The sequence below is a fragment of the Magnolia sinica genome, chromosome 2 (genome assembly GCF_029962835.1).
Source record: "Magnolia sinica isolate HGM2019 chromosome 2, MsV1, whole genome shotgun sequence".
Taxonomy (NCBI): Eukaryota; Viridiplantae; Streptophyta; class Magnoliopsida; order Magnoliales; family Magnoliaceae; genus Magnolia; species Magnolia sinica.
The window spans coordinates 42,929,957-42,950,516 of record NC_080574.1 but is presented as its reverse complement, the minus strand read 5'-3'; the positions used below and the strand labels follow the sequence as shown (position 1 = coordinate 42,950,516).

At 40.4% G+C, this 20,560-nt stretch overlaps 1 protein-coding gene across 1 annotated transcript in view; it reads right to left on the bottom strand.

The window, feature by feature from the left end:
* Positions 1-20,560, bottom strand: part of LOC131237045 (protein GRIP) — a 157,557-nt gene that overhangs the window by 21,340 nt on the left and 115,657 nt on the right. Inside the window, exons 13-16 of the mRNA XM_058234682.1 lie at positions 13,745-13,878; positions 13,541-13,638; positions 13,336-13,455; positions 2,430-2,510 (exon numbers count right to left, since the gene is read on the bottom strand). Coding sequence (XP_058090665.1) covers positions 2,430-2,510; positions 13,336-13,455; positions 13,541-13,638; positions 13,745-13,878 — 433 coding nt within the window. The remainder of the gene's footprint in view (positions 1-2,429; positions 2,511-13,335; positions 13,456-13,540; positions 13,639-13,744; positions 13,879-20,560) is intronic.

The following is a 20,560-nucleotide window of genomic DNA, read 5'->3' as shown; positions in this document are numbered from 1 at the left end:
GAATTTGGCTTAAATTTGTTAACTAAAGTTGTGAATATGGGTTGCAATTTGTGTGATTTTTTATATATAAAATTTCCTAACTTTTTAATATTATCTAATATTTAATTTTCCAATTTCTCCTGATTTTACTCTTTTATTTTTAAAAAGATGGGCTAGCTTTGTGTTTGGTGAGGTTGTGCCTCCTCCTAGTGTACTCTTTCCCTTTCGGTGTTTTGTTTTATAATTAATAAAAAAAAAAAAAAAACGTGTCTTACTTGTAAAAAAGAAAACTTTTTATTACTTTATGCTATGGATTTAGCGTCGCCCAATTTCAGATGGGTCGTATTGGTTGTGGTGATACGACTCATTTTTGGACCAAAATCAGTTTGGTATCGAAAATCAAGATTTTAAACCATGACCCGTGGATGACCTCATTCTTTATTCTATCCTTCCTAGCCTTCATATGCATCCACGCCAACATCCTCATTCCTCTTCAATGTCTGACAGCGTAGCCGGTTTAATAGTTGCTGAATATAATCTTAAATTTCATTTGCATGTGGAGATTACACAACATTCCAAAGACATCTCCATTTCATCAACGTAGTTAATTCTACAAGAAGCATCCTCATCAATCTCTCCACTGTTTTGAATACTAGACCCAAGCTTCTGGAATAATGTCACTTTGGGGAATCTCTTAGTCATCAATTTAACTAAAGCCTCACATCCATGGCTATTCCTACTAAAGCTGCATTCCAGATAGTTTGTCTTGGACTCTTGGGGTTGCTAATTCCTATAACCTCTTGAATTTAAAGCCTTCCTCCATCTCCAATTAAGAATTAACCCCTTCTCTAATCTCATTGACTGGCACTACGCCATTGACAAGCAATATACACCAAGAGATAACATCCAACTAGCAGCTAACTCCCTAGGCACTCTATCACACGCTTCCTCCGGGTCAATAGAAACCACATATAACTTGACATCTTTCAATGCTTTTCCGCCAATCGTCTAAACTAGAAAATAGCTTGAATTATTGATCTCCCTAGAATGAAGCCACATAGATTCTTCGATACCTTATTTTGACCCTCAATATCTTTGATAAAAATGATACATGGTGTACATTATCTTCGGTCCTCCTGCGCATCTTGTTGATCCAACAGGTGGGCTAGCTGTTGGGTGCTGTGGGGCCCTCAGGTCAGGCGGTGGGTGCTGACAAGCTCAATGATGCCTGTGGGTGGGTCCTACAGCCTGCCAAAAAGAAAAAAAAAGGAAAAAAAAAAAAGAGAGAAGGAGAAAGAGAAAGGAAGAAGGATAGAGGGAGGAGATGATTAGATTACCCCTATATCCCACTCTTATACCATGTTTTATTTATGGTAGGAAAATAAAAAAGGAAAAGAGAGAATGGGAGGAAAGAGAGTTGAAGAGCTGGTTTCTTTTTTCCTCTTATTTCTAATAAAGCTCAATTACAAAGAGATGCATGATGGGTTCCAAGGGAAACGAACAAAGAGTTATGGTGCTCTGCAGGAACACCAAAGACGACACCATGTGCCATTTCCAACATATTTGAAAAATCAAGGTGTGGGAGGAGCTTCTCACTCCATCAATCTAACTTGAACAGGTGTTCTCTGATTGTTACGAACCCTAAACGCTCAAAGGCTCAAGTTATAGCTAAAGATGTTGAGCATGTCCTCCAGCCACTCCACTTTCCTAGCACATAGACAAAGCTGTCCACCCTAAAATGTAAGACCGAGTCAAAGATGGTAATACCCTTCCTATCGGTTCTGCAGATGGCTAAAACATAGCCCCGTTGTGAGTGCTGCGGTTCACTAATTATGAATGTGAATGTGAGTCAACATTTGGAGTCAAGTAATCATTAATTACGCTTGCAAAAAGGATTATTGTAGGAAAACCATCAAGGTATTGATAATGAAAGTTGCTGGAGATCTTCCCTAATCTCACTTGTATACAGTTCACTAATTTTAAGCAACTTGCACAATTAACCCTTAAAATGTAAAACCGAGTCGAGGATAGTAATACCCTGCCATTTCATTCTGTGGATGGCTGAAACATAGCCTCATCATGAGTGCCGACGTCCACTACTTATGAATATAAGTCGAACTAAGGCTTGAAGAAAGGATTTTGTCAGAAAACCATAAAGATATTGATGATGAAAGTTGCTGCTGGAGATCTTCCCTAATTTCACTTGTCATACAGTTCAGTAATTTTAAGCAATGCACATGTGGTCAACGGGACGGGATCAAATATAACTAAAGACCCAATAGATGATAACATATTTTAACTCCCAACAACCACAAAACTTAGGAATTGAAATGCCAGACTTCAAAGTTATACTACATAACCTCGAAAAGATGTGTTTGACAAATTGAATTCTTTATCGGAAATGATATGCTAAATAAGATTTCATAAAGAAAATATGAGGTGAAGAATACCAGAATCTGCTGTTCTGCCATTTCTATACTTGAAAGTTGGGAATCCTCCTTGCTTGCATTTTGGTTGTCATTGTACTCAACCTGAAATAAATTCCGATGTTAATATCAAATTAGAAGATATAAAAAGGAACATAAGTGTATTCATTTCTGGGAAAGAAGCAGATCACTGGGAAACAACAAATGATGTTTCAAGAATCTTAGAGATGAATAATTTGAGCTTTTTAGTAGGTACATCATGGGACAGTTGTACGAAGCAAGAATTAATCCACAAATTGAAGACAGAAAGGTGTGGTCAATGTCGAATGATGGTATTTCTCCTCCAGATCCTTCCCCATTGCTGAAGTGTGGAAAATCTGCCATTCCTCCTATAATGCAAGTGTTTATGCAGATATCTATGGCTAACAAGATCCTTATGATTATCTCAAGAAGAGGAAATTTTCTCTCCCAAATATGTACATCATGTGTAGGAAGGACTGAAGGAGTAAGAATCCTTGACCATCTCTTCATTCATTTTGACATATAGGGAGACATTTGGAGTTTCTTCAATTTGTGTGGAGTGTTGTGGGTCCTTATTGACTCCATTCTGACTCGTCTAGCAGGGTGTGATAAAAGGCCCCTATACTCCGAAAGGGGTGATCTTACAGGAGATCCTTCTGTTTTCCATATGTTGGGGCATATGGAAAGAGAAGAATCTATGAAACTTTGAAGATGAAGTGTCTCAGTCTATTCCCTTAAAAAGGAAGATCGTGCAAATGATAATAGAGTGGCAAATATCAAGTTCAAGGGAAAGGAAGACAGTTCTATCGTGCCATCCTGGGAGTCCATTTTCTCCGGGGGTCATGCCTATTGTATTATAGTATTCGGGGGAGGTTTTTTCCCCCCCTTTTCCTTTACCATTCTTTCTTTAGATGACTGCTCATCACCTAAGTTGATGACACTTGTATCTGTTCTTTCTGCAATATATTTAAGTTAGCATTCCAAAAATGAAAAAAAATTCCCAACTTTTGATTCTTGAAAAGATTATCTTCGAAATTGTGGGAAATGCATTTCATGTTTGCCAGTCAAGAACATTAGAATTGAGTATGATAATCATATTTAACATACTAGCGTGATATAATGCTAATAGCAGTCTCATGCAATTGAGTATGATAATCATATTTAACATACTAGCGTGATATAATGCTAATAGCAGTCTCATGCAATTTTGTGTGATAATAGTATTTAACATGCACCTTGTGCTGTAAAATATGAAGTCCACAGACTGATTTTGATGTTTGAACAGTGAAGAACACTAGAATTCAGCAAGAAAATCTTGACTGTTTATCTTTTCCTTGGCACAAACATTAGAAGGGTCATAAGCCTCCTAGATGTAGGCTTAAATCGATTCAAAAGCCCTCCTAGATGCGTGTGTAATCATGTAAAACACAGGGAAACCATGTACTAGAGATGATAGATCCAGAACACGTAGGCATGTAGAAACAAAGGAGGAAGAAGATGATAGCAGCAAACCTTGTACTAGAAGCTCAGGCATTCCACACTCCCCAAACACAAACTTTTGCGAAAGAGAGAAGGCACTTCTAGGATTGTGCATGGGATCCTTGCAAGCTTTATAAGATACCTGAACTTTCGTACCTATCGTGCCCACCCTCTCAAGTCTCAAATGCGATTTCTATACATGACTAAGAGGGGTCTTTTTGTTTGAAATAAAATCCACATTTCTAATCTCAGTGCACCAGCCCCTCCAATGGATAATGATGATCTTCACCAGTAACCGTTCTTCAAAATACTATCCTGTGGATCCCAAGTTAACATGAGCATATCTTTTGGTAGATCCAGAACACTTAGGTATTGCTCCTCAGTGAAGCTCACTTATAGTGAGTCAAGGCCAGCTAGGAGAGTACTTCAGTTTCCATGCTGAACTTCAGGTCAAGGGATTAGTAAAAGAACATTACTTCACTATGATCCTGTTTGACGTGCCATATCAACATATGTGCACACTAATGTAATGACACTGAGAACCCACTCAAACCAGCTGAGACTTAGCCATACTGTTAAAGCAGTCATCCAGTATCATGACAACCTTACTAATGAGCTGTTCAGAGCCATCACCAGTTGGGAACCCGTTTCAGATAGACAAGGAACTGCCCAGCCAAATCCCTCCATGTCATTGTATCATAAGCAATGCACCTGCGACAGTGTTATTCTAGGGACTCACTGAGTGAACCTATCCATATATAAAATACAATCCATGTGATGAAAGATAAGTTGAAAATTGTCAGCCTTCTAAGACATGTTATCTCCTTCATCTCTAAGATGCCAGATCTTGAAATTTGTGATGTTGATGGCCTGGTGACAAGTGTCACACATCTAGGGATGTGGATATGAGACCATGCAACCATTGGAAGCAATAACGTGAACCTAGAGAGGAAGCCAGATCTGCCTACACCTCAAAGAGAACCAACTAATAGACAACAAAAAGAGATCATTACTCTTGAATCTAGATGATGCCTGAATGAATCTTATTTTATTTTTGAATAGTTACTAAACCAAACTAATGAGATAAACTTAGAGGGAAGGGGAGGGAAGGTGAGGGACCATCCCTACAACCCAAACCCCAGTCTATTACAACATTGAAGCCCAATCACCCCTAAGGTCTACCCTTTCACGTAAGTTTAGCCCCATTGACAAAGAGATAACTTTGCACTTGGCCATAGAGAAAATGATTTCAATGGGTTCGGATCTATTGTTGAAGGTGTGCATCTTTCACTCCCTCCACAAAGACCATAATCCAGTAAAAAAGGAGATGTGTTAAAAGGCTTTCTCTTTGATGCGGACATCAGTGGTGTACCTTCTAGAGTGTACCAGAGGAGGAGGCGTTGCCAACAGAGTACTGGAGCGGAGGAGTTGATGTGGATGGACGTTGGGTCCATCGGACCCATTTTCTGACGTGCTACGAGCACAGGAGCGGCATGACCGCACCTTGACCATAGATCCATGGGTCGGATTTCACACCCTACCACATGGGTGTTTTAGTTTTAGGCATTTTTGTTCTTTTCCTTATCTCAGGGGCTTTATTGCACTTTATTTACTTTTTGTCTTTTTTGTTAATTTTCTTGTTTTCAGGTGCTTTAGTGCACTTTTACTTTTCCATAGCTTATATATACGTTGTGAGAAACCCTATTTTGATTATTATTGAATGAATAGAAATTTGTCTCTTTTCTTCCTCTTTATTTAAGAGATTAGAGTTTCAGGATTGGACCTTGGGTATTGAGGATTCCACCCCGATTTCAGGTTTCCTTCTTTCTAAGATCTTCGAGGTGCAAGAAAAGGTAAGAATCATCCTCCCTTTCTTTTGACGACAAAAGGATCTATACCTTCTTCATCTCGAACCCCTCATCCTTTACCCCTTTCGTTCCTCTCTGGATATCTCCTTTCTAGTCCGAACGGAAAAGAGGGATGATTAGTTAGTAGAATCAGATCCAAGCTTAATCATGGACTGACTTATGCTAGATCTGGGATATCCTCATATCTCGAGGTCCTCCCTTTTTACTGTTTATGTGATCTTATGCTAAGGGGCATGATTCTGACGGAATAATTTTATCTTTGTGTTGAGATTTACCTAATCCCTTTGATTGGAAACAGTTAGTTAATTGGTGTATTTATTTGAATATTCTTTAACTTGATTATACATGCATCTAGGGTTAGGTCATCACATGTCTCTGTATCAAATTTGGTATCAAAGCTCAGTTTTAGCGTAGGTCAGTTGATTGTTAATCCATCTTTGTAGTAAAAATTTTCTACAGCTTGACCGCGTGACTGCTATACGTAGGGGACATATTTTGTTGAATTTAGTCAGCCCTTTTTCTTAGGTTTTGTCGAGTCCCCATATAGATTTGGGCCATATAAGGTAGTTGCGTTGCATTGGTATCATCGTTTTTACCCCTTTCTTGCACATAGATCTAGGACCATTCACTTGTCATTCCTAGTGTATGCCACGTGCAACGGTCGTGGGTTCCGTCTCCATTACACCATGGACTCCGATCAATTTACCAAGGCTATGGAGGGTTTAAGTAATAGAATGGATCAACAATTTCGAACCTTGAGGGATAATATCGCTCAACAGTTTGTCCATCAGGATAGTAGGTTCACACATCTAGAGGAGAGAGTTGTGCGTCTAAAGGCTGGTATTCCAACCGCCATTGTTGGTGGAGCCCAGGCGACCCCCAACACCGGGGATGTCGATCAGTCCCAAGTTGTGGGCCCTGATCCACCTAGGGATGGTTTGTGCGCAGACCAGGCCCGTGGGCCAGGCAATAGACATGATGTGGTGTATCCATTACCACCCATACACAATCGTGATCCTGTTTTTCCCGCCTAATGAGAGGGCCATGATGGGGTGCGTCGTCAGCACCCCTAGAGATATCATGAGCACGAGGACTCTGTTGCTAGGGTCATGAAGGGCATCAAGGTTGATGCCCCCCATTTTGATGGGAGATTGGACCCTAAAGTTTTTCTGACTGATTAGCAGACATGGACCACTTCTTTGAGTGGCACGGTCTGCCAGACCCACGACGAGTCGGGTTCGCCAAAATGAAATTGGTGGGCTACGCAAAACTATATTGGGAGAATGTGGAGCGTCGCCGTGAGCAATCTGGAGAGGGGCCAGTTCTCTTTTGGATTGAGATGAAAGAGTTGTTGCGAGAGAAGTATGTTTCCCTTTCTTACGGGTAGAAGTTGTTGGATCAATGACACATTTTGCGCCAAGGATCCATGACGGTGACGGAATACATTGCCAAGTTCGATGAATATATGATGATGTGCAATGTGGATGAGGACCCTGCTGTGGTTCTCTCTCGTTTCCGTATGGGCCTTAGGCTTGAGCTTCAGTAGGAGCTCATGCTTCACATGGTCACCAGTCTGGAACATGCTTACCAGGTGGTGTAGGAACTGGAGCATTGTGTGCGCAAGTCCAATGTGAGGGGGATTGATTTTCAACTTATTATGCCTAGAGTAGCTCCATAGGGAGCGAGACCCCAGGTTAGAATTCAACATAGAGCTCAACCTGGTACCCAGCCAGTCAACAGAAATTGAAGTAATAATATGGCTGGACCAAGTACTAGGCCCGCGATGCCAGGGCAATGCTACTGTTGTGGTCGCATAGGTCACATTACTGCTGAGTGTTCAAATAAGGGTAGGCGCATTGCCTTTGTTTCCGAACACCCCACAGAAGAAGAAGTGGCAGATAAAGTTGATGGTGACCAGGGTGATGAGGAGATCATTATCCCCTCCCTTGACCCGGCTAGTGATGCCGAGGATGATACTGTGTAGTTTCCTCAGTTACTTTGAGTCGCCTGGGGTTGACGCCACCATTTTCCACATTACACCAAGTGTGGAGAAATGAGCTGTAAAGCGATCATAAACAGCGGGAGCTGTGAGAATGTAGTTTTCTCAGTTACTTTGAGTCGCCTGGGGTTGAAGTCAGTCCCTCACCCCAACCCATACAAAGTTTCTTGGATGGATGCGACATCCCTCCCTGTGACCTAGCGATGCCTTGTTTCGATTGAGTTTGTACCATACAAGGGCAAGTTGTGGTGTGATGTGGTCACGATAGACGTTGGCCATATCATCTTAGGAAGGCCATGGCTCTATGACAAAGATGTCACAATATTCGGGGGTACGAATAATCGTGTATTTAAGCACGAAGAAAAGAAGCTTGTCTTGAGCCTGCTCCCTCCCAAATTGTCAACAGGAGTGAAAGATGTTGCGTCCTCAGGCAGTCCTAAGAGTCAAAGGGCGCGTCAGTCGAAGTCTCTCCACATCATAGATGCTAAGGAGTTCGAGTGAGAGACTAAGGCGGGGACTATGGTGTACGGCCTACTGGCTAGGGAGAGTACACCTGAGGTTGCTATGGGGATACCTCAGGAGGCTCGTCCGGTCCTAGAGGAGTTTTGGGATGTCTTCCTTAAGGACCTTCTAGACGAGCTTCCACCGATGCGAGACATTCAACATGCGATAGATCTCGTCATATGGGTGACTCTACCAAACGTCCCTCATCACAAAACGAACCCCACCGAGAATGCCGAGTTGAAGAGGCAGGTGGATGAATTGCTTAAAAAGATATTCATTCGTGAGAGTCTGAGCCCGTGTGTCGTGCTCGCGTTTCTTACGCCTAAGAAAGATGGCACGTGGCGCATGTGTGTTGATAGTAGAGTCATAAACAAGATCACTGTCAAGTATCGGTTTTCTATCCCGAGGCTTGATGACATGCTTGACATGATGGCCACCTTTATTATCTTTTTGAAATTGACCTCAAGAGTGGTTATCACCAAATTCATGTTCGCCCGGGAGATGAATGGAAAACTGCCTTCAAGACGAAGGACGGGCTATACGAGTGGTTGGTTATGCCCTTCGAGTTAACTAATGCACCAAGTACGTTTATGAGGGTGATGACCCATGTGTTGCGACCCTTTATGGGCAAGTTTTTAGTTATGTACTTTGATGATATCCTCATTTATAGTACGTTCCCTAGCCAGCACATTGAGCACTTGAGGCAGGTCTGCAATGCCTTGCGTGCAGAAAAGCTCTATGTGAACCTCAATAAGTGTTTCTTCTTGACCTCCCATGTTATCTTCTTGGGGTTCGTTGTATCGTCAGAGGGTATGTCTGCAGATCCTGAGAAAGTCAAAGCCGTTGTCAATTAGCCTGAGCCACGTACCATACACGATGTGCGAGGCTTTCACGGCCTAGCTACGTTCTATCAACGGTTCATCCATGGATTTAGCTTGATCATGACTCTCATCACATATTGCATATATAAAAGGGAGTTTCAATGGATTAACGGGCTTTCTCAGAAATTAAAAAGAAGATGACGGAAGTGCCGGTCATGCGTCTACCTGACTTTACCAAAGCCCTTGAGGTAGCGTGTGATGCGTTAGGAATTGCCATGTGCAAAGTGTTAAACCAAGAGGGACATCCTATGGCCTTTTTCAGTGAGAAGCTGAACGAGGCTAAACAACGCTACTCCTCTTATGACAAAGAGTTCGATGCGGTTGTGTAATCATTGCGCCATTGGCGGCATTATTTATTACCGCAAGAATTCATCCTGTTCTCTGATCATGAGGCCTTGAAATATTTGAGCTCTCAAAAGAAGTTGAGCCCTAGTCATGCCAAGTGGGCACAATTTTTTCAAGAGTACACATTTGTGCTTAAGCACAAGGCCGAGAAAGAGAATAAGGATGCTGACGCGCTTAGCCGTCATATCATGACGCTACGGTCCATGAGTATTGAAGTTATAGGATTTGAGCAACTCAAGGGTGAGTACTCAAACTGTCCTGATTTTGAGATCATTTATGCGTCATTGTCTAGTGACCCGGCCTCGAGGAGTGTGGAGTTCATCTTTACAGGTGGATATCTTTTTAGAGGGGACAAGCTCTGTATCCCACGAACATCCCTCCGTGATTTTCTAGTTTGGGAGTTGCATGCTGGAGGGATGGCAGGTCACTTTGGTTGAGATAAAACAGTTGCCCTTGTGTCTGGCCGTTTCTATTGGCCTAATCTCTAGCGAGATGTGGCTAAGATTGGAGGGCAGTGTCGGACATGTCAACTGGCGAAGCAGAGGAAGTAAAATATAGGTTTATATACTTCTTTGTCAGTTCCACATGCCCCGTGGCAAGATGTCAGTATGGACTTCGTGCTTGGGCTTCCCAAGACTATTCGTAAGCACGACTTCATACTCGTGGTTGTTGATCGATTTTCTAAGATGGCCCATTTCCTACCCTGTTATAAGACCTCAGATGCCTCCCATGTTGCTAAGTTATTCTTTCAGGAGGTTGTGCGACTCCATGGAGTACCTAGATCCATCGTGTCTGACAGAGATACTAGGTTCACTAGTTATTTTTGGAAAACTCTCTGGCATATTTTGGGTACGAGGCTCCAGTTTTCTTCCGCATATCATCCCCAGTCAGATGGTCAAACAGATGTAGTGAACCGTAGAGTAGGGAATTTGTTAAGATGTCTGGTTGGAGACTACTACAAGACCTGGGACACTGTTCTTCCCACAGCGGAGTTCGCGTATAATTCTTCAGTGAACAGGTCCACAGGAATGAGCCTGTTTGAAATTGTTTCAAGTCTTAGGCCCCGAGCCCCCATAGATTTGATCCCCATGGCTACCCCACAGTGTCCTTCAGAGTTAGGAGAGTCCTTCGCCCAGCATATACATGTATTGCATAATGAGATCAAGAGGAAGATTAATTCAAGTAATGAACATTATAAACTTTCTGCTGACACTCACAGGAGATTTAGGGAATTTCAACCTGGAGATGACATCATGATTCGTATTAGGTCTGATCGGTTTCCACCTGGATCCGTGAAGAAGCTTCATGCCCGTAGCATAGGCCCACATAAAATTGTAAAAAGGTTGGGGTCTAATACTTACGTTGTTGATATCCCTACTATCATGGGCATCAGTTCCACATTTAATATAGAAATCTAGTTCCCTTTCATGAGCCATTGCCTTTCTTCCCATACCCATCTTACCTTCTCTTCCACCTGCACCGAGAAGAGATGAGATAGAGGAAATTTTGGACTTCGAAGCGGTTTCCACTCACTCCGGGGGTTTCCAGAAATTCCTAGTCAAATAGAGGAACAAGCCCATTACAGATAACTCTTGAATCACAGAAGCAGAGCTGCAGCGCATCGACCCCGATTTGCTCGAGAGATACAGGAGTTTACTTTCGCCAGTGGCGAATTCTTCCTACCCGGGGAGAATTGATGCGGACATCAGTGGTGACCCTTTAGAGTGTACCAAAGGAGGAGACGTCGCCGACAGAGTACCGGAGCAGAAGAGTTGATGTGGATGGACGTTGGGTCCATCGAACTCATTTTCTAATGTGCTACAAGCGCAGGAGTGACATGACTGCATCCTAACCATAGATTCATGGGTCGGATTTCACATCCCACCACACAGGTGTTTTAGTTTTAAGCGTTTTTGTTCTTTTCCTTATTTCAAGGGTTTTATTGCACTTTCCTTACTTCTCGTCTTTTTTGTTAATTTTTTTGTTTTCAGGCACTTTAGTGCACTTTTACTTTTTCCATAGCTTATATATACGTTGTAAGAAACCCTATTTTGATTATTATTGAATGAATAGAAATTTGTCTCTTTTCTTTCTCTTTATTCAAGAGATTACGATTTCAGGATTGGCCCTTGGGTGGTTGAGGATTCCACTCCGATTTCAGGTTTCCTTCTTTCTAAGATCCTTGAGGTACAGGAAAAGGTAAGAATCATCCTCCTCCTTTTCTTTTGACTACAAAAGGACCTATACCTTTTTCATCTCGAACCCCTTATCCTTTACCCATTTCGTTCCTCTCTGGATATCCCCTTTCTAGTTCGAATGGAAAAGAGGGATGATTCGTCAGTAGAATCAAATCCAAGCTTGATCTGGGATATCCTCATATCCCAAGGTCCTCCCTTTTTACTGTTTACATGATCTTATGTTAAAGGGCATGATCATGATGAAATAACCTCATCTTTGTGTTGAGATTTACCTAATCTCTTTGATTGGAAACGGTTAGTTAATTGGTGTATTTATTTGAATATTTTTTAACCTGATTATACATGCATCTAGGGTTGGTCATCACATGTCCCTGTATCACTCTTCCTGCCAATCTTTCCCCCATTCCATGCACAAATAAAAATGCCAAATGATGCAGGCTCTAGATGATGACAACTGCGACAAAATTGTTAGAAAAGAAATGAAGACAAAAGATGAGTTACGAGGGATTTCCCATCTATCGACCAATGACATTCCATATGTTAACATAAGACTCAAATAAAACTGACAAGAATAAGCCCCTCAAATATAGTAAGGATACCCGATTATATGTAATGTATACATGAAGTCCAATCTACACTATTAACACTCCCCTCAAGCTGGTGCATAGGCATCAAACATGCTAGTTTGTGAAGTGTGCAATTGTCCCTTCGATTGAACTGTAGTGAAGAAACTCACAAGCTGATTTTCAGACTTCAAACATGGGCTTGATATCTCTCTCCAGAATTTGCTTGCAAGAATTCAAAATTGATAATCAAGTTTATACATTTCATATATGTCTTACGTTTGTTCCAATTACCACCCTTCTTCCAACTACATCTGATCACTTAACATTATGTCAATATGTTCATTGAAACTGCTACTTCAACCTATCTCATTCCACTATTGATTCTTCTACTTCATTATCTACATGAGATAATTATTTTTAGGCTATGTTACCCTAGAACGGGTAGAGGTATCATGTATAACAAGGATCGGCTTGGTAGACCCTCAAACTCTAAATTCTCCGGATACGGGTATGGCAAGGATTGATTACTGCTCATAAGTAATAGCGATATTAAAATACTTCCCTAGCAATACAATGAGTTGAATTTGTCGCCCAAATGTTGATCCAATATAAATTCTGAATAACTAACAATATGGAGTTCAAAATTCTGGTAGATGCAGACTTCAATTCTCAGGGAAGGGGGAGATCCCTTATCCTTGCCCTTACCCGAGTATCCAACTTGGGTACTGACTTTATTATGGGGCCTAAGTACCATTGAATTAGGTGATATCGTAAATGCACACTAAATTAATCTCGTATGAATAATCAAGAAGTTCGGAAGAAGTGACACAAAACATTCAATTTAACCAAGATTCAAACATTCACTAGGTTAGCTGACCATGGCAGATGGCGGATCTTTTCTCAATGTAATAGTGGATAATTATGTATACCGATACCCAATCTTCACAAGTGTATTACAATCAACATGATACATACTACATGGAAGCCATATATTTTAAAGCAAACCGTATATTTGATGAAAAGAAGCATTACATTTGAAACCTATAAACATAATATGAAAATGATATACCGATTGTCTCACTTCTATAGACCGATGAAGATTCTTGTTATCATCTAGGAGTTTGGCTATCTCTTTATCCTTCTCCTCCATCACTCTATCAGCAAGATCACGAAAAGAATCATGCTCTTCCTACAAGTTGCAGATTCCAATGATCAGTCACCTAGGCTGAAGGTGGCTTTAATTAGAGTATGCAAAACAAGAAATAAGAAGGTACCTGCAATTTTTTATACTGTAGTCTGAGCACTTCTAATTCCTTTTGAAGATCTTGTGCAGCCCATCCATTATTTTGAGCCTCTAATGCCTCATATTTCACTTCAAAGGTTATTAGATATTTAGGTATATATTCTTTTCAAACTTAATTTATATACGACAAGTGAAAAAAATGAAAAAGACATTTGGCTTAGGAGAGAGTAATCACATCGCCAGGTTTCTTCCAGATTTTCAAGGTTTCTCTGCCATGCTTCTTTATCCAAGAGGTAATGGGCATTGACAGAATCAAGTTTTACTTCAATGCTTCTAATACGTTGCTTGGCATCAGTAAGAGCAGAATCCCTAAAGATGGAAGCAGAAATATGTAAGATTATTTGTTTTATAATTTACAGTGTCCGATAAATTATCCAGCAAGATCATTGCAAAAGAAAATACAGCATGAATGCCTGTAACATGGACCAAATGCTGTTGAATCTACATTTACAACAAAAACATAAGTAAATGGCGTAAATCATGGAAGGCTAATGAAATCCCAGATATGATACAAAATAAGCCCAGATGATATAATTTGCATAGCAGCAGTGATGGCAAGGCAAGCCTATTTCAGGGAATTTTCCAAGGATAAGGATATGTCTGAGACCATTACTAAATTTGCAGGCCCCTCTCGGATCAATTTGATGAATGCAAAGTAGGCACCCTTCGTCAAGTCTCTAAAGCAGTGTTTAGAGCATTGATACTGTTATATGTATTGATGGCTTGGGGTATGTATCCACATCGTGGATAATATCACAGATACTACAAAAGAGAAGGAAAAATTGATGGCTTGGGGTATGTATCCACATCATGGATAATATCACAGATACTACAAAAGAGAAGGAAAAAAAAAAAAAAAAACAACTACACATAATGGATTTATATCTTATAGGGGACCAAAACAATGTGTTCTCAAACAAAAGCAGTGCAATTATATCCAAAATGAGTTCATATCACTCAAATGTGCAAGTAATAAAAACATACATTCATAAATGCGTGACATCCATCCATCCATCTATCCATCCAGGCACTTCTTTGATTGGTAATAATAAATTTCATTGAAAAGAAAGACCAAAGAACAGCCAACGTTAAAGAAACAAGAAAACAGATCAAGAAGGGCGATCTTCCCTGATATAGACCGGGGATTGCAACCCGTTGCTTCCACCCAAGAGTAAACAAGACATTTAATTCTATATGAGACTTTGGAACTCTACTAAGGGCCTGTTTGGATTCATGAAAAGCATGAGAAAGGAAATAGTGTTTCTTAGGAAACCATATTTCTAGAAAACTGTGGGAAAGGAAACACTATTTTCCTTGCTTGTTTTTCAAAAAGGTTCTCATAGAAATTTAAAATCTAATTTCAAGTTTGTTATTTGGCAAAAGAAAAAAATTTATTGACTTTTTTAAAAGTAACCACTAGCATGTGCTAGATTCACACGTGGGATGTCTAGAGATGAACAGTGGCATATGTGGGCACTTTAAGCTAAATTGTGGCACACGTGATACATGTGAGGTACTTGAAGTTGTATAGTGGCACATGTGGCCCAAGACACACATTGGCACATTTGACATGTGGGCACTAAAGCTAGATGACGGCATGTGTGCACATTGGCACGTGCCATATTTGGAGGATTGAAGATAGACAATGGCACGTGTGGCCAGTGTTCGAAGTATCGGTATCGCTACAAGTTTCACTGGCCAAGGATATGGAAACAATATCGATATCGCTGATAATCAGAAATGCGAGGAAACATAGGATAAATAGTGGAATTTTCAGCAAAACTTCAGGAGATGTTAATATGTGCATATTTGAATATTTAGAAATAAAAAAATTGCAAAAAGAATGCATACATAACAAGTTTCCATTTAATGGGGCCTTAAAAGCATGTGCTGGTGTAAGAAATCAGTCCAACCATCCTCTCCGGCCAATTTAACCATCCAACCTTCCATCCAAACATCTATCGATATTGCAAAATATCAACAATACATGATATTTCACCAAGAAATCATCAACAATTGGAAAGGAAACAAAAGATTGTGTTCTCAATATCTTGCATGTTGCGATATTGATAATATTGATATATTATCAATATTATCAATGACAAATTGAACACTACATACAACCATGTGCCCGTGGAAAAAAAATTGAAAAAAAAAATTTTCTAATAAAGAAAATTTTGATGATAACAATACATTAGCGATATTATTGAAATATCGTCCATACACTTATGATACAAGCATTACCTAGAATTTACATAGTCGAAAATATTGGCGATACATTGGCGATATTGATGCATTGGCGATACAAGCATTACCTAGAATTTACATAGTCGAAAATATTGGCGATACATTGGCGATACTTAGCAATACATTACTAATATCTACAATTTCTGATACTACCAACGTTATCAATATTGCTACAAGTGTTATCAGTATCGCTGAGCTAGAGATAAAGATAATATCGGAGATATTTCGATAATGTCAGAGATAATTCCAACACTGCATGTGGCACATTGGCGCGTGTGAGGTGCTTTGCACATGTGGGGCACAAGTAAGATGAATGGTGGTACATGTGGCGGAATAACACATGGGGGCGCAAGAGAAGATGGATGGCGACACATGTGGCACATTAGCACATTGGGGGCTCTTTACACGTGTGACACACGATAAGATGGATGGTGGCACGTGGCATAGTGGCACGTGTGGGGCATGAGCAAAGATGGACAATGTCTCATTTGGCACATGTGGCATATGTGAGGTGATTGAATATGGATAGGGGCACATTTGGGCTTTAACCCTTGAGAAACCCATTCTCCTTCCACCAAGGAAAAGGCATTTCTTAGGGGTTTGATGTAGGACAAGTAACCACTTACTCTAAAAGCTCGAATTGATAAAGCATGGCAAATCAATTCCTTTATCTCATAGTCCAGGCCCCGCATCGCATGGGTTAGGACCTCCTCACACCAGCCACCCGCCTCACATGGGCCGCCCACCCCTAGTGTGCCCTTGTATCCCATAAGTAACCCCACTCGAGCTCGGTGTGAAAATGCCCCTGCATTTGTCACCCCCGGTGAAGAGTCTTGAACATGAGACCTCCCACTCTAATACTACTTTGATGCAGGACAATTAACCACTTGCTCTAAAAGCTCGAACTGATAGAGCATGACAAATCAATCCCTTTATCTCATATCCCAGGCCCCACATCACGTGGGTTAGGACCTCGGCCTAACCCCCCTCGTGGGCCCGAAATCATATGGGTACCGCCTCACACGGGCCGCCCACCCTGAGTGTGCCCCTGCATCTCACAGGCAACCTCACTCGAGCCCGGGTGTGAAAATGCCCCAACATTAGGGTGGAGGTGGGAAAATAAATTTATATATTTTCTAACAAAGATAGAAAGTGGGAAATGGTGTTTCCCACAATTTTTAACTAAGAAAAGCATAACAAACAACAGAAAGTGAGTTTCATGGGAAACACTATTTCCTTTTCCATGCTTTCCATGAATCCAAACAGGTCGTAAGTGTATGACTGTTTCGTTCATTCCAAATCGCCTAGAGAACAACCACAAGAAAAAAGGTCCATCCATCCATCCATACGTATATGGATACAGTACATAATCCATACATGCATCACGTGATAAGGACTCTTCGTTTGTAGCTTTGCTTGCTCTTAGAGCCCTAACTTGCTCCTTTGCTTACTCATCGTAGTGACGGTGCGTCAGTGGTTGGCTCGCTTGGGCAACTAAAAGTAGGAGTTCAACATACATACATGTATGAAATAATTAATGAGACAACTTAATTATGTTTTTTTTTTTTTTTTCAATATAAAATGTAACAACATTGAATTTTACTATGCATGCATACCTTCACACATGTACATTCACCCACACATGCCCACACACGTGCATCCACCAGTGTTCAAAATATTGGTATCGCATTACGTATCGCATCCTTAGGATATAGATACGTATCAGTTATCGCATGGGATATATCGTTTGTATCGGATAATTTATCGCAATTTTTGGGAAACGTGGGAAAACATTGGGGAAATAGTAGAATATTTCAATGAAACTTTAGGGATTGTTAAAAAAGACCTTAATACACACTTTTAAATCATTACATCTCAAAAAGAGGTGCACATAATAGGTTTCCTTTATACAAGGTCTTAAGCTATACACTGTCTGACTAAACTAATGCAACTATATTCAAATTGAATGCATAACATTTAGAGTGTATATGATGATCAAATCACCAAACACTCTTAAATACTTCAAAATTAGTCCCAATTAACAGCTAGTTGAATGGAAAATTTGGAAAACAAAATTATTATTTTAAAAAAATTATTAATTTTTATTTTTCAAAAATTGACAAGGACTTACAAATCAGTAGATCTGCTCTCATACATACTTGATTTCATGTTTGGAGTGCGACATTGCAAGCAATTTGGGAGAAATAGGGAAAATTTCAAATTTTCCTTAATTTCCTCCCAAATCAGACCACCTACACTCAAATTTCAAAATTAAGGTGTATGTGATCATCATTTCATCAAATATTCCTAAATACTTTGAAATTAGTCTCAATTGACAGCTAGTTGAATGAAAATTTTGAAAAAAAAAAAAAAAAAACATAGAGAACATGAAGAACCAATGGATATCGAAATCAAATCTCCAACTCATGACTTTTCATACAAGACATGAAGAACCAATGAATTTATAATAATTTGACACTGATTTAACATAATTTAAACAAGGAAAAATGGGTCTAAAATTGAAAATGCTCGTCGAATCGAACATGTGGAATATATCGGCACTACCTGTGCGTTTCGTATTGCACGGGTGGGATACATCGACCGATATCGTTGATATTTAAGACACTGGCATCCACCCACACACACCTACTCCTCACCCAAGTGCCACACACACCCATTACACAATACTACTCACACTCTAAACCTACAATCACTTTCATTGACCATTGACCATTGACCCTTGGCTTTGACCATGTGTAATACCCAGGAAGAGAAAGATCGGACTTTAGCCCTCGTGTTGGCCAAGTGAAATATGTAATATGATATTGGGCCCTCATGTGGCCAAGTGGATTATACGTTGCTTTATATGATTTTCGGGCAACCCATCTATGTGATGAGGTGACAGGACCCAAGGTTTTATGATGTGTATTGCTAGGCAACCCATCTACGTGATGAGGTGACGAGACCAGAAGTATTGTCGGGTGGCCCATTGTATTCCCCTGACATGGTGACAAGACCCAAGTAGTATGGGTGTTTGGTGACGGCCCCTTGTGTTGATCTAACCAAATTTATGAATGATTCGATCTAGACTGGGAATAATACGGATTCCTCGGGGGACATAGGATAGGAGTAATCTTCTTCTGTGTGGAGAAGCCCCAATTTCCTAGCTTAGGAAGGCTTTTGGGTCCCTAAGGTATGATACCCGACAATTACCCCAATTGGCCTTTGGAAGGCCCTCCGCCTTCACGTGAGTACATGCTAGGAGTAGGGGAGAGAGTATAGAGAACCTACCATAGGGGAATGGTGAATTGCACCCATCCCCCGAACTCATCAGCAGGGATGTGAGGCTGTCCTTGATTACTTGGAATTTTTTGGAGGGACGGTGCGCCACGTACATTTACACATCGGCACACATCTTTCCATTCCATCTGCTTCGATTCAGTAGCATATGTAATATGTGGTTATCTATGCTACTTATTTATGATGAGATAAAATTGCCTGCACTATACTTCGACTAGCAGTGTTATGCCACTAAATAAAAGTACCCACTGAGTTTTCAAGAAAACTCAACTCATTGTTTCCTCTTAAAAATTTCTAGGATAGGTTGTTAGTGAAGACAAGTGGGTGCAGTTTCTTTTGTTTATGTTCCAGTAGAGTGATGTATATGTTGTAATTGTTGGGAATGTAAGGAGAACAATGTATTTAGTGAAAGGCTCTACAGATGTTCTATACTTAGTTTGTGCCATATTGTGCTTGCATACCATTAAAAAAAAAACACCAACGACACCAGATTCAGAGTTCGGGAAGTTGGAGAGCCAGTTCGGCGAGTTCAGAGTGCGACACCATGGGACCCACTGTAAGTGCTAATGTTTTAAGCACACAAGTATGTTGTCAAATTTCGTAGACAAAATATATAGGGTATGGAACTTCAGCATGCTTAAGCTCTCTTCAATATTTCAAGACTAGAAGACAATTCAACATCTCAAGATTAGAAGGCTTGGAAGGATTTCAAGAGAAGAATCATCTGTATGCCAACCTACAAGTAAATATGACCTCAGGAAAGACCATAGGTTAAAGTACATCTTAGTGGTTTTCTAAGATTTAACTTGTGGCAATTTTGTAAGAAAATTCAAGAGTGTTTGGCCAGCCCAACCCTTCAGCCAACTGAACCATCTCGGGTCAGCCTAAGATCAACCTAGGTTAAGTTTCCAGCAACAAAGGAATTTGATTTTTATGGAACTTCAACCAGCCCAACCTTACCTTCGGCCAGCCGAACCAGTTCGGATCAGCTCGAGAGTGACCCAGGTCAAGTTTACAACAATGCATATTTTTTATTTCCTGGAATCTTAGGCCAACTGAACCCTGTCTCGGGCCAGCCGAAGTTTGGCTTGGGCTAGCCTAAGTTTGGATCAAATCAAATCCCAAAAAATCTGATAGTGTCGTTGGAACGGTATCGAGGAATTTCGGACAGCCGAAGGGATTCTTAGGCTGACCAAAGATTCATATCTTTGGTTATAAATAGAGATCATCTCACACTCTTTCAAAGAACGAAACAAAAAAAGAGAAACTTCTAGAAACAAAAGAGAGAAATCCTATTATTTTTCAAACTATTTGCATTATCATTCTTATATTATTTTATTTAATTCTCTTCTCACGTAGTGATAAATTCAATTAGAGAGTGCCCTATACTCAACTTGAGATTAGAGGATCGAATCTGTAGCTTTTAGGGTTTTATTCTTTGAAA